The sequence below is a fragment of the Varroa jacobsoni genome, unplaced genomic scaffold, assembly GCF_002532875.2.
Source record: "Varroa jacobsoni isolate VJ856 unplaced genomic scaffold, vjacob_1.0 scaffold_565, whole genome shotgun sequence".
NCBI classification, from domain to species: domain Eukaryota; kingdom Metazoa; phylum Arthropoda; class Arachnida; order Mesostigmata; family Varroidae; genus Varroa; species Varroa jacobsoni.
The window spans coordinates 380,580-396,560 of NW_019213467.1; the positions used below are offsets into that span (position 1 = coordinate 380,580).

Consider the following 15,981-nt stretch of genomic DNA (forward strand, 5'->3'; position numbering starts at 1 on the left):
TGATTAGCTTCATTGTGACCAATCAGTTTGAGATTTTATTTACGCGCAAGATCAGCGACGTCCACGTAGCATAGGTACGTCAATCGTTACGGGGGCAGCGATAATGACGGCCGCGACGGAAGCATCTGCAACAAGAAGAGACGTCCAGAACGCACAATCAACGACCCGATCCTGTTACACGATCATTATGTCATAGTGGATCCGTACGGCTATGTCCCCCCGAGGCCTCCTCAATCTTGCAACAAGCCAACATCAGCGTTTGCGCCGCTTACGTGATCGCGTCGATTTGTAATTGGTAAGTGATTCCTGCGCTGACGTCAGTGATATCCAGCGTTCGTCAAAACTTAGGGAGCCAACGTGGCTACAGCAGCTGCTGCCACTACTGCGTCTGTGCGTCTGCCACCTGTGTTAATCTAGGTGTTTTTTTTTTCTTTAATTTGTAAACGGCATGAAACAACGCTGGCGAATCTATTTGTGAGAACGTGTGGCAATGCATTGCTTTGCTGTGGAGAAGAACGTTTCTGTCTATCTGTTTGCGTGTGTGTGTGTATAAGGAAAGGGCCATGTTTGAACTGGTCGTTGTATCCGGTGGCGGCGGCAGCCCAAAATTAACGAAACAGCTATATCTTGGCCTATAATTCTGGTATCATGTACAACAACAACAACAACAACTACACGAAAAGCAGAAGCAACACGAAAAACCTCCGTGGCTCCTGTCGTCGACGCCCCACCGTTACATAGTCATGCTATATAGCCCCGAGCGGTAACGAATGTTACGTAACTACGGCGCTTTGTTGACAGCCAATAAATATATTGTAGTCATAGAAACAACGAGTTACGTCATAGCCTAGCTGGTAAATTCAGTAGTTTTCTGTCGCAGTTGTTACTCATATTGGTGACTCTCGCTGATACGCTCAACGTACAGCGGTAAAGACTGTTCCGGTGTGTCCGGGCGTAGCGTTGGTGTGGCTCCGTGACTGCCATCAACAACTCCTATGGAAACCCCCAGAAGACATCCCCATGGGGTATGAAACGATGCCATCGCTGCACTGACTACGGCTGTCACCGATTTTGTAACAAAACTATTATTGACCCACAGAAGATCATTGTGCATGTAACAACAGTACTGCTGCTACGGTATGGGACGATGCTGTCGATATGGCGCAATGCGGTAAGAGTAGATATGGAAACATCGACTAATATGTGCCTAATTAGCATTTGTTCAATATGGTCTTACGGGACACCGTTCACAACAGCAGATCCCGACGTCTACAAGAATAAACGGCATTTGTATTCGAATAATCGAATAAAATGCACATCGAAAGTACAATGCCGTCCTATAGTTGTGTGTATGTGTTCTAAACATATGAAACTTTGATTATATAAATAAAAATAGCTCGACACGACTGACTGCTCATAGCTCTTAGTCAGATTCATATTTTCGTATTCGTTGACTGTGAACTTTTCTAATCAATGTTAGAGATGGTTTGAAAACAAATGGGCCTCGGACTTTTTTAACACGTCAACAAATGTTCAGTGGTTCGGAGCGGTAGTCAAAATAGTTTTCTAGGCTGACCCACGGCCTAGACTGTTTAATGGAGTCCCTCTGGACACCACTACGAAAGCTGTTAAGTACGCGCACTGGGTCTCGTAGCTTCGCAACCTTTTTATGCACCATAATTAGGCCTGTCTTCGTAGTGCAGTTCGTAGTTCGTTTTTCTGCCCAAGTACACATGCTAGCAAATACTTTCTAGTACGCTTTCCTCGACTTTTTACCAAGCCTCATTCGTTCGCTCACGGCGCTGATCTCAGTCGAAGATGGTTTATAGTTCTGAATACTGAAATATCTCATTTAGTTTCGACTTAATTCGTATGTGTCAACGTCTTCCCTTTTATCGGTCAGTCTTCATTTGCTTAGTCCCGTCCTGTGTGCTCTGTTATATGTGTAACATGTCAGTCACAGTGGGCCTGTCTTTACTTGAATGTGCACATATGTACTTCTGACTTGCCTTGCGTAGTGATCCCATGGTACTCTTCTTTAAAATGTTTATTTGACGGGACGGAACCGCAGCATTGCTAACCTTCTTCCAGCGGTGGAAGCGCTAAGAACGTTTTCGCGCCCCGTAACGAGGAAAAACCTTATAAATTTACAATCATATTTATCGGACGTTGTCTCCGGAGTATTGAACGCTAAATTCTGGTTAACTCTCAGCTAGATATGAATCTACGGTGGATTTTCCGCCGCTCCAGGTAACGCAATGGCGAACGGAACGCCGTGACAAACGACGCCCGTGAAATTGACTGACAACGACGGCGATTGTGGCGGGCGCACCAGCAATAATGCGGCATCGAGTCAAATAGACGACATCTGGGAAATAGTTTTAAACGCGAAACTACAAAGCTTTGTTTCGCACGCAGCGAAAAGATAAAAATCGTAGAAGACGGTGTAAGCATCCTGACGAGCCCGTAAGCACTAAGCTCTATGAAGCATAATTTTTGCGAGCCCTAGACTTATATGTAAGAGTTAATATTATCGCTACTTTTATACTCAATTAAGAATTGATATATCTAACAAACGGTTTGTTTCGACACATTGTATATGTGTGCTATAACAAATACGATCCGTTAGAAACGTTTTAGATACAATTAAATACGTATAGCTGCCATATTTTCGACAACAGATGTTATCTTGCGCAAACAGAGCATGGCCCAGCATTATAAGCGATAGCAAACTGTGTTCAGTAGGTAGCATATCTGTTAAGGTGTATTTTTACGAAAATGTTATAACTACAAGTAAAAATCTAAAAGATCGGCGTGCGAGTCCGCATGAAGGGAATATTTGCCGAACATACACTAGCGTTCTCGTGCTTCTGACGCCCCGAAGTAGCAACACTTGTGAGCCAGGGTCCAAACATATTCTAAGTTATTGATAACTTAGAAATAAGGCGCGAAACACGCACAGCTATTTAGATAACGTTGACTTACTGCAGTGACTTTGCGATAACGGTGTCTGAAGAGCGTCATCATGCAAACCAAGCGCTGTATAAGGATGCAATTTTCTCTTTATACACATTGCTAAGCTCAATAGCTTTCTGCCTTGCTGTATATGAACAATCATAGCAAATCAAATTCAAGCTCTACGGATAGAAGGGCGGAGATAACAGTCAGTCTGAATGGCGTTACATGGGCCAAGCCAGTTCTATACCTCTAGACTTCCGTAGCCGATAACGTGCTCGACACAAATATACTGCCGGTACGCTTCGCCCACTGGCATGCATTCAATAGTTCCACGGGGCCTGCTATAACGCTTCTTTCTATCCCGCTGTCTTTCCTCCTCTATCCGTTCTCGTGGACAGATCGCACGGCTCCCCATTTCCACATACGTTGTGTCTGTGCGTGCCTCTGTATGTGAGGCCCTTTCGAAATATGGCGATGCTGTTGTTGTTATTCTCTACTCTGGTCTGGCTGGCTTCGAAGGCATCTTCTTATTGGCCGGTCTCGGACTCGGTTGCGTCTAAATCCACTTACTTGCCGTGAGGCACTGTAGTTCGAAGAGTAGCTTAGCTCAGACAGTGTTGAAGGAAGCGTGCTATGGTAACGGATCTTGCGAGCACTTTTCGGGCCATATCTTAGTCGCTATACCCGAATCTATACCAGGGTTCCTCCTCCCGCTGCGTCCCTGTAGTCCTACACGCCTACCTGCCTACAACTACGCCGGTCTACCATGTAGGCAACTGCTGCACGGCTAGTGCACTACCGCTGCTCGGTCTTCGGAGCTAGCCCCATTTCATGGCGACCACCTCAAGGCTTTCCTTCGAGCAACACCTTCAATTTCCGCTGTGTGTCTGCGACGTTCCTCCACCTATCCTCTACTTTGGCGTTGCGGCGGCTGCTTCTGCAGCATCCCAATAGCGTTCGGTCTCCCTTCCCATTTCCCATCCCCGTCAGTTCGCTCTCATGCGCTCAGGTTCCGACGGCGAGCGGTGAGCGACGGGAACCCAGCCGGCGCCCGAGGGGAAGGGGCGTGTCGCCGAAGGCAATCTCCACGCGCGCATCTTCCAATTCCTTCCCTTTGCCCCCTAGCCCTCACAAGAGCTTATAGGGAATCGTACCGACAGTCAGCTGCCGGTACTGGGGCCCCGCCAGCTTCTAGCGTCCAACGTGGTTCGGGGCCGACGTAGCTGCAGCCACAGCAGTTCGAAGCCCTGAGGCTCTTAAAGACTCTTTATCGACGCCCTTTAAGGACGCAAGTCCGACAACGCTGCGCCCCACCTCGAATCCTTGTTATGGCTTTAAGTTCTGCCTATACCCGTTTGTGGCCCCTTGTGCATCTTCACTACCCGTCTGTACCTCGTAGATAACGTCGCCAGCTGCCCGGAGGCGCGCCCTCGACAAATACAATATTCACGTACACCCGGGAGCTGGAACTGGATGTCCCCAAGCAAACCAAACAGCTTTGGAAGCAGCCTATCTAGATGCCACCGATGACTAGAAGGAAACGAAGGGATCGTAGGCGCGGCTATGCTAGCCTCCAGCTTCTTGCTGGGGATCAAACAGGGCGTGTTGCATCGGCAGCAGCTCGCGTGAGTGGGGGCATCCCATGAAGAGAAGTGAGGAGAAGGAAGAAGTCAGGTTGCGCTCCCGGCGCCAGTATCCAGCACGAGGCTCAACGGAGGGAGAGAGAGAGAAAGAGAGAGGCTAGAAAGGAAGAAGGGAAACGAATGAAGAGTACCGTTTAAATTAAATACGGAGGCTGATTCAGTGTCTTACACAGTGAGTGTACGGTAATACCGTGATGGTGCAATCAGCCGCATGGCGCTGCACCCGGAGACGCACACAGTCGGTCAACTAGCTCGCAAGCCACCGGTTTCGAAAGCAATGAGAGAGCGATGAGCGACAAACCCAGCGGCGAATCAGCGAACGGCCGACACGAGGCGCAGAGCCAATAGCTGTGGCGCAGAACGATCTTCGACGCGGTGTCGCTTAAAGGTAAGCCCACGGGAACGGACGGATTCGTAAAGGGGACACCTCTGCCTTTCTGATGCACTCTGGCCTGTTCACCCTACACTATATCGGTTTATATTTACCCTTCTGGTCGTTTCGGCCGCGGCGCTGACGATCAGTGATCGAGGGCCGAAAACATCGTTGGCATTTGCTGTCGCTTCTTTTGATGACGACATGACGCCCACTCATAGAGCCCTGCAGATGCTTACAAGCATGCAATTTACCATCGACTCTTTTGTTGACTGACAGGATTCGCAGCTTAAAAATTTGTCGCCCGCCGCCACCTGGAAGAGGGGCACAAAAGCTTTCACTCTATTTCAGTGTAGCTAGCGTTATTTTTGATGCATTCGCCTGATGCTGTTCCATGAGAATAAAATATGCATCAGAGGAAAGAGCCCGAACGATGCAAATCGTAAACGTGGGTGACGAATCCGCACGTGATGGCCGCCTGATCGAAGGGTAGAGTACTGGCCTAAACCTATGTAATTCGTGAACGTTAAGGAAATAAAGATCTCAACATGGTTTGCAACTCTGTAATCTGTATACTGCTAATAGGCTGTGAAATCTTAACAACAAGATTTATATATAGAAATTAAATAACTTATTTCGAGTTCACTACATACGATTTAGCTGCCGTGTTATTACTATTATTATCGATATTTTCCCATCCGTAACCCGACATCGTACGCAGAGATTTGGAAAGCCTGATTTGTTTCGCCAGAATTCGCCTAGACCAATCCCCGATATAGCAATCGTTGTATTTGACGTCATGGTATTCATTTCCACAGTCCACAGACATTGAAACGATTTCGATTACGGGCATCTCCAGTTGTGGATAGTTTATGCTAAATAATGTTAACAGGCAAAAAAAAAAAAACGCAATCGTCGTTTATATATCCGTGCAGATACGTTTAGGTGAAAACGACCATGGCGACAAGAACGACAAATACATGTTACGGGACCACCCATTACATGGAGACGCAGTTTTAATAGATTTCACAATTTACATAATTATTCTATCACTAGTGCTGAGACACACCTTACCGAAATGTTCACACTCCATTTTTTTTTTGCTCTTCTTTATTTAACAAACACTATCCTTCCATAGGCTGCATGTATGCGGGCAGCGGAAGCCCATGCTGGGAAACCCGTTGGCATAGCGCGACAGCTAGGAAAAGGGTCGCTGTAAGACTCAACGAAAGCTAGAGTCGAACATAATAAAAAATAACGTTTTATCTATGGATAAACATTTATGTACCCACACTTATTAATGAACCTGGACTCATCCAATTGAACGCTTGCGATGATGTCGTGTCCTATAAAAGCCCCTGCCGTGTGCCAGAACGAGAGAACTGTCGTAGAAGCTATATGGCGAGCAGAAATTTCCTGCACTTGATAGCGGACAGCGAATTTTGAAAACTGGATTTATTTATACTTTTTCTATAGGTACGATATATTACATATTCCGAAAAGTATAGATTATGGACTAAAATATGTTTTCCTATATTTGTTTTTTTCTTTTTGAAAAAAAAATAGGAAATCGTAGTTTTTTTGTCGGTGGCTGGGCTTGAACCGTTCAAGCCATCACGCCGACCATCCTTAATATGGACAAATGAGAAAATATGTAGGGTCTAATAACATTATTCAACGTAAAAACCGCCTGAAAATACAAAAATCACAATATTTCCGATGCCAGCATTTATACTTTGCATATATTTACGCAATTAAAATTCGTCGTCTTTTATTGTTACTTATAGAATGATGACGATGAAGCAAAGGGTTGGTTTGTTTTCGTTTCGATCTGTTACATCCCAAAGTGGATTTTTCACAGTCTACAATTAACGTTTGCTCCATACACCAAATGCTAGATAAAACATATGTAAAAAAACAAAAAAAAAAAAAAAAAAGAGGGAAAACATATTTATAACAGCAGCACTTCTGCAATGTCGAGGCCTATTAAATAACTAGGCGTTTCTAACGTTTTGACAGTCGTTCGTAAAACTGGACGCATCGGTCGCCTAACCCAACGTCGAACAACAGCATTTTAACGCCGATATTTTTTGGATGTTTTGTGAATTTTTTTTTTTTGGGCGGTGCCGATAACGTTTGAAGTGCTAAAAGGATCAAATTGTTAAAGTGGATTCGACCACAATCTTGCATCAATTATGATATGTCAAAATTCCCTAAAGATACAAAAGGGAGAAATGCTCGAGATATGACATAGTTTGAAGCGCCTATTAGCACGTTGGTAATAACGATGATAAGCGCCGTACGCTGTAACGGACAACAACTGCGAAGCACGAGCAAACGTCGCGCCGTTGCTGCTCTTCGTACGTAAAATATACAAATACTCTAAGCAAAAGCTGCCAGTCCCGATAGGTTTTGGTCGGTCGCTTGAACATGCCAAGCGGCTTTACGTATGCCAGGGCGACGCGTACGTTTCGTTCGATCCAAACGAACAACAGGCAGCCATAGCCCTTACCGGCGGTGAGCTGAGCTCATAACACCGAGGCAAATCAGTGATCCGTAAACGATCGCTAGCCAAAACAAGGGGCTTCGGGTTCAATATTATAAGGTAACTCGAGCCACCGAATTCAAACAGCAAACAGAAAGCTAGAATGATGCGAAAATAATTCTAAATTCTGCTGCTGTAGCATTCGGTCATAGGGAGGAGGCCTCTTGACAGATCTGGTAAATGTCGGCATTAGAATAACTTACGATGTCGAGAGCACGTACGATTACGGGTACATTACAAACGATCGAACTGAAGACCATTTGTAACCTGCATGCCGCAGAAGAGTGCTAAGCAACAAATAACGCTTCCAGCGTAAATAATTGTGGGTATACCGCAACGTCAATGTAATTTGTTTGTTCCGACTCCGGTATTAGTTCATCAATGGCACACATCTACCGATGAGCACCGCAAGCGGCATGCACATAAAATATGATACACAAACTACCACTACACACTGTTTACAAGTCGACGTATAGCAGAACTATTTACAGCATAAACATTTGTTTTTGACAACGATGAGATCATATACTGTAACAGGGAAGTTTTGTTTTAGTTTAACGGAAGAAATAAGCCTGCTGTATTGAATATAGATTTTATTTAATGGTCGAACAGAAACACGTTTAGCCAAAATTCCCCTGGGGTAGAGAATTGTGGACGGGATTACCGAGACCGGTGGGCCGAAATTAATCGGGCCTAGCTACATTCAAGATGACCTAACATTAACGTTAGCTGTGAACGACAGCTAAAAAGTATCAGGGAGGTCCAGGGGCGTATCGGAGAACCCATTAGGATCTCTTGCAATTAGCAAAGGTCGCTTATATTCGCACAGCCATCAATCGAACACGACTGAATCTAGGTATCTATGCTGCATAGCCGTTCGGTCATTTTGATCGATTTATTTTCTGGGCTTTAGTCTTCTTTTTTATACCGATAAGCCACAGCTGGACATTTTTACCTAGGATATACCGTTGAAAAACATAATATGTATATACAATGAGTCGCTAAATGCTTTCCCGGATCATTTTTGCTTTTGTTGACCATTCTGTTCATTGATTTCCATCTGATTACGTAGCTTGCAGATACCGTCGATGGTTCAATAGAAATCAGTAGCTCGCCACAATAAAGAGAGGCTGTTTGAACTGGTGCTATGCTTCGCTTCCCCTTCAACACTTACCTTAATCACCTTACTGAACCGACACAGGTCTAAACAATGCCATTAGAAGGTAGGCCATCGCTCAGCCGAGCATTTCGACCGGTGGTCAAACATCAACGATGGGGCCTGGAAGATGACCAAATATTGAGAATATCAATATGATACGGTGGTGACCGAACGCTTTTTTTCCAGCAACACGGTACGGATTAGATGATAGACTTTTTTATCGTAAGTATAGCGGTGTTGTGTCTATGGTCAGCTAAATATGTGCTCCGATCGTACGCTTAAAGTTCCTTCTATTCGTCTCACCTCTCGTTAGCTGAGAGGCTGAGAACAATTATTAACAGGCCCTATATCCTAACTGCATTTGATAAACAATGTTGCGATTTTCACTAGTAAAGTGGGGGCTGTACTTTCTATCGCTCTATGAACAAGGCTTGAAGAACTGCCATGGCCAATTTTCATTATCCTGGGAAAGAAGATCGCATTTATAGAACGGTTTTATGGACGACAGCCTCTTAGTAGGTATGTAGAAATACGGATAGAACAAACAGAAAATATTTATTTGATCCATGTACTTTTAATTGCAGGCTCTATAAGATACTTGAGTTTCAACAAAAACTCATTATTCCATCCCCCTAATTTCATATCCTCTGCTACTTTTAATATGAGCTAGACCGTAACAGACCCTAATTTTAGTCAACGCAAAGCTGCACAAAACTGGATTGCCGTCGTCCTTAATAAATGAGTATCTGGTTCTTCATGCGGTCGTAAACAGTCTCAAGTAAATTGTCAATGATCAATCTCATCACTTTCGGAATCCTAGTTAAACCTATACAAAATGTCCTATTTAGTAAATCTAAATGAAGCCTATGTATATTTTTAATAAACGCAGGCTTCATTTGGTCTCCTGCAGAAAATTTTCTGCATATGCGCCTTCGACCAACTTATATGGATCGTTCTTGTATTGAATCAAACAGAATAAATGGTCAAACTGACAAACGCAATTAACAATGAATTTTCTTGAAAGATACAGCGTCCATATCTGGAGGTGTATTAAGTATAGCTCGTGATCGTAGCCGCTGAAACCCCCGCACCGGTTCACTCATCAACCATCTGAAGTTGTTTTAAACAAATCTTCTTTTACGTTTGATACTATTCAAATGTATTATTAACATGCTGAGTTAATATATGTCTTCGGATAATTCCTCGCTTGCCAGCTTCAGTAGTAAACTATAGCTATGTGCGTTGAAATAGGCCGTACGGATCTAACATTTACTATCACGAATTTCAGAGCAGATGATAGTAGATTCCAGGATTAAACAGCAAAAATAATTTACATAGTACGAACAAGCTTTTCATGTATATATATATATATATATATAGTCCATGTAAGCTTGCTATACTATGTACTACAGCCCGGATTCTTTAATGTCTTCATCGCAACGGTATCAGTTATTCAAACCGACATGACTATATCCTTTACGTCCTATATAGTTTTCCTTAATTGTTTTTGCTTTTTTTTTTGTTCACAGGAATCCGTGGATGGACTCGAAGATTCTTCATATGGCGGCCGCGGCCGCAGCTCACGCAAACGCCCAGGCCGCTGGTAGTGTAACCGCGTCATTGAGTGCATCGTTAAACGCGACGTCATTGGGAGCCGGGGCTTCACCTACCGAATTGTTTGCCGCAGCTCAGCCACCGAAAATTTCGGGAATTCCATGCGTAGCAGCAGCATCCCGTTATACGGCTCCAGTACACATCGATGTAGGAGGAACTATATACACGTCAAGTCTCGAAACGCTAACCAAGTACGTGCACAACGTGCATACAGAATGGGGGGCGGAGAAGTGAAGGGGCCAATCGTAAACGGGTTTCCAGCTAAGGTTATTTTACGGCTAAAATAAAGGCAACAGGACAGTTTCGCGTACCGGTCAGAATGAAGTGATTGATGCTGTTGGTTAACTTTTCGTCGAGCCGTAAGCATAATTCCATTTGATTCGTATAGGTTAATAGCGATGTAGCATATTTCCGGTGCCTATGATTCGTACAGGCCAAACTAATTTCGTAGTGAAAAATAATACCAATGCCTCTATACGGCCTCGGCTACATAGTCAGGTTTTATCAGGACCAATGCTGCTGATTTGGTTGGATTAAGAGGTCTAAAAGCTTCTAACCAATTTGGCTTGACATAACGGATACGCTACGTTGTTCTACCACTTCCATATATTTACTAATTATTCGAACTCAGCCCAGTTGTCAACTACGACGAAAATCTATTTTTAAAATGTCCTACCGTCGTTCACGTCCAAGAACATGGTCGAAATATGTTTGGCTTCGGATTTTTTTAACTTCGACTGGCCCTAACAGTCATTTGCTATAGTTCATCTATTTACACCGCATAAACGTCTAGCATTAATCGGTCGACAACGTCTGAAGACGACAGAGAATTTCTCTATCTTTTTCTGAATCCCTTTACTGGTTTCCCGTTTACAGACCCAGGCTTCAAAGACAACTGGGTGCTCATTCAAAACCTTTCAATGAGGCCACACCCTCGTGAGAGCAACTAAAGCATATTTTTGGCTTTCAGAATAAATTTTTACGAACTACCGTCACAAGCTAACTAACAAAAGCTATCCAACTATAATCGAGACGCACAAAACAGCATGATACGTATTTTCTGTTTAAGATGTATACTGTGCCAAATAATTGTGCTGTATACCTGTCGTTACGACTTTGTCATGGTCCTTCGAATAGCAAAGAAGACACCATGAGCAGGGAGGTCGCCGCCTGGTGCATTATTGTCGTCGGTTTTATATTTTGGCCGATGACCATAGTAAAACTGTGCCTTAACTTCCTTTTGCATCGATCGCAGAAGTCCTTCTTCGTGTTGCTTAGCGCACCTGCTGTTTTTACATAGTGGCATCTCGAAAAGCTCGTGACGTATTTAACTTTAACTGTTTAAGTTTCGTCGTTCAAATAAACGATGTGCATTTGTGCAGCAGCGACAGTAGTTCAAGCAGCGATTGTAACGCTTGACCCGCTCGCTCTTACGCGGGGTACTTGCCTCGTCGGCAGCATCTGCTTTTCTTCTTGCTGTCACCAGAATCAGTTTGCCGCAATGGCGTTTCCCCGTTCGTCGTGCAGCTCACGGACAATGGCTTTGGTTCAAGTCGTGAGACACGGCTTGTGACAAGACATTCGTACCCAGTCGCGCATGCAGACGCACGCAGGCATTTATACAGACGTTTACCCGAGTACGTCGTATGAAATGTCAATTTTGATCGGGGAAAAAAATGGAGCCTACAAAGAAGATGATCACGTTTAATGACTCATGCAGGTAGCAAAACTATGGCAGATCGTTTACGCCCTTTTCGCTGTCACCGTTCGTTATGGAACAACACTTTCTTTACGGCTTTTCAACCTTGTCCCTTTTGTAGAACCACAGTGTCAACTACTTTTTGTTGGGAGATATTAGAGGCATTTCTGTTGACAAGGTTCGGATTTATGCTGATTTTGAAGATCCTCGCGTTGCTTAAAGATAAGCTGGATGAACTTAGGGCGTAAATTGCAAAATGGTGAATCGCGCAAAAACATGATTCGGACTAGCAAAAAAACAAAGAGGACGTAAGGGTAGTGTAAATTTCAGATAATTTTGGCGTCAGACTTTTTTCCTACGGTGAGCCGTACCGGCAATTTCTGTCGATTCTGTGTATGATTGGTTGCCTATCAAACGTGAAACAGCTAACTTTGTAAGTTACGTGTACTTATTATATTAAGACTTAGGATGCAATTCTTATAGATGAATTGCACCTTATATCACAGCTTAATTGGAACGTTCGATAGGAAACTTTTCGAACAAATTTACGTCGTAGGCCAGTTTCGTAAAGTACGGACCCCGATTGCGTTAGTTAAAGACCTCATCTCTTCAAACAGAAACTTTATTGATCTGAATTAGTCGCCTAGGCCTGCGTTAACACGAGGTCGTCGATGCTTTACCTTCCAAATGGCCACTTCTATACTAAAACTATTTGATTATTGTTTAAATGAATGTCATTACTAGTATGGTGGTTTGAGGGTAGAGTAGAGAATTGAGGTCATTCAAGTACTGGTACGTATATTTGGGGGTAAATGAAAAATCGACAGGCTTTACGACAACTACGTATATTAGGAGCAATCGTACATTACAACAAGGGTTCTCAAGAAGAAGCCTCCCAGACAAATGCAGTCGAATTTCTAACCGAACTGCTATAGGCAATGGCCAGCTCGTGAATATACATGCTTCTCCCTCTCAGCCAAGCTTTGAGATGCTCTTCTAAGTTTCCTAACTACGTTAAAAATATTCTCAAAAAGTCACGTTTACCGTCCGAATTCGATCACTATTAAAAGATGGTACATTAGTTCTCTACTTCGAATGAAAGTTAACGAGTTATGCGTACCGGCTGCCGGATCTGGCCTGAAAATGTTTGCTTGTCCCCATGGTAAGCGTTCAACTCGAACAGCGGAATCCAACACTAGCGGTTATTTGTAACAAACGCTGTTATTCTTGATGCTTTTATTGGTATCGCAATTGGCGACATATCCTTACTATCGTACAATTTTAGCGCACTCTCGAAGCAGATGAGCTTCGCCGTGCATCACCCGAACGTGGGGGTAATTGTATTACTGGTACGTTTCTACTGACGGAATCGATAGCCCTCGTAGTGTTAATTGTAGCGGCCGACGATGGTAGCGCTGGAAAATGCATCGTCACAATCAGAGACGCCCGTGTCACCGTCACCGTCACCATCACAATGGTGATCATGATCATTCTAATTATGAAGATGTTGCTGTTGGCGTGAGCGTCGTACACTGAGCCCTTTTCGTGACACTGTGGTGGCCATCACCGTCCATCAGTATGGCGGTGACTTCGTCATCGAACTGCTGCCGGTGGAGCAGAACGTCACCGAGATGGTTTGATCCCCGCTGCTGTATTCTGGCTTGTTTTTGTTTGTCTACGGTTTGCCATCGACATTTGTATAAAGCGACTAGATAGAGCCTGTCGCCTTGCCCAGTAGCCGTCACCGTCATTGCTTCTTGTTTTACTGTTGCAAGCGATGCTGTAAGACTAGCAGCGCCGATAATCAATAAGCAGTCACTTTTTTCCAGGAACGTTTGCGCTGCAAGCACGCTTGGCGTCGATCCCTTTTAGGGGGCTGAAATAAAAAAGTGAGCGACGTGTTTATCCGTCGTGCAGTTCTATGACGATGTGAGCGACTGTAGACGTACAGGCAGCGGCGACAGCAAACGCGCCAGCATTGTCTGTGTGTGAATTTGACCCCCGCTCCGGCGACCGGGTCAAGCGAATGCCGCCTGCGGAAAAGAAGAGTTATCCGTCCACCGCCGTCACCATCACTACCGTTGCTGCTGTCGATGATGTTCCTGCCCTGCGGGGAAATATCTTCGCGCGCGAAGCGCTACCATGCAGGATCGGCATTGGCACGCTGGCGGCCGGCGCCGGTTAGCCGTTAGCTGGCGTTAGTTGTTAGCGTTGCGAAGCGACAGCGGCCAGCGCCGAGGATGAATTCGATAAAGGCCACGTTGCCAAGTGGCGCGTCGTTTACTCATGACTCGTTTTTACTTAACGTATCATAATGGCAGCAGCGGCAGAACTGCAGTAGTAACAATAGTGGTCGCCTGAGATCAACACGCGTAAGTGGCGATAGGATTAATTAAGCTGCCTGTTAATTATACGGTAATGACGATAGTGGCGCGATGCACACAAAGACTTAAATAAAAACTAACATTATTGCAGACAAATACAGACCATAATACTATTACGTCGTATGGAACGTAACGACCGCAATTTGTCTGTGCACGCAAACTATCTCTTGCCTCACTTATACGTATATATAACTCTTATATGCGTATATGTTAAATTATTAGACACAAATACACGAAATACAAAACGTTAAGATGCGCTAAGGGTAAGACTCGAAGATTAGCCTACGGCAGTATTAAAAACCGAATACGAAAATATTTTTAGCAGCTCAGAGATGTCATACGAGGGTCAACGATAACTGTAGGCCACCGTCTAATTTTGATTACTGCCACAGTGGGCGCCGAACACAGTCACATTGAAAAAAACTTCTTTCAACACGTTACCCATTCTGGCTGGCGTATACGCACAAAAGGTCAACGTGCCAAACGTCAAATTTCTGTAGAAAAAAAAAAACAGTAGCAGCTTGAAATATTGATGAAGTCATTATATCAGCATGCACTGTCAGCTGTCCAGTAAAACAGTGGGGGACTGAGAAAGCGCACCGTGACCCAATGCTCAACCACATGAGGATTATGAAAACGAACTCAGTACCTCACACGAAGTACAATGAACTAACTGAGTCGGTTTCTGATGCTTGGTCTTCATAAGTGCACGTTTTAGTGCATGACAAAATAGGTTGTTGATCATGCTCATCTAAATTCAGCTACGCTAGTAGCGTTATGCTCTTTTGGATTTTTTTTCATCACCATCATGGATGACTGTCCTAGGGTTACTGGCAGGCTGGTCACAAAACATAAATTGATAATCAATGGAGCCCTAAAAAATATTTAATATTAATATGGTAATATAATCTTCGGTTGTGATCAACATTTATTATCAGACGCAACGTAAAATATATCGAAGTATCAATCGGCGATGCATCAATCGTCGTGTGGCAAATTGCTAGATATATAGCTGGCATAGTAGATCCACAGTTTATCGTTACTCGGCATCATCGGTCCTGTAAAATTCGCATAAGTTAAAAGTAAGTATTGCCTACTGCCAGTCTGTTTAAATTCGCGTTAGCGCTGTGTACTTTGCTAATCCTAACTTATTTGAGAATAGCTATCAGCGAATAGTGAACATAAAAAAGTCTGCTTGTTTTTTTCAAAAACAAAATGTTAGCTTGCTGCATTACCGTCCGAGTGGCGAAAATTGTCTGTAATATTTACTGCAGTGAAATAGATAATTGTACAAATTAATCGAAGGTAAATTAAAGGCAATCTGCAATAGTGAGCCAGAAGCGATCCTGGTAAACCAATCATTGCTCTTTTTTGCTAGGATCACTTTAATAAGCATCTTATGGTTATTTTCACTTGTAGAATTATAAGCACAGTTTGTATAATTACAGGCCAGTCATTGAAAATTCCGGTCGGATTTTTAAAATTGTCGGTTTATTGTTGCAATGATGAGGCCGACGGGAACACTAGGAAGCCATCAGAACAGCAAACATTCTGATACAGTTTTTGTGAGAATAGCACCGTATTATCCGTACATTTTGCACAGAAT

At 43.8% G+C, this 15,981-nt stretch overlaps 1 protein-coding gene across 2 annotated transcripts in view; it reads left to right on the forward strand.

Moving 5' to 3' along the window:
- The window catches only part of LOC111261531 (BTB/POZ domain-containing protein kctd15), a 78,682-nt gene that overhangs the window by 50,574 nt on the left and 12,127 nt on the right, over nucleotides 1–15,981 (forward strand). For both annotated transcript variants that reach the window (XM_022835100.2, XM_022835101.2), the window contains one exon: nucleotides 10,208–10,483. In XM_022835100.2, the coding sequence (XP_022690835.1) occupies nucleotides 10,208–10,483 (276 nt within the window). The remainder of the gene's footprint in view (nucleotides 1–10,207; nucleotides 10,484–15,981) is intronic.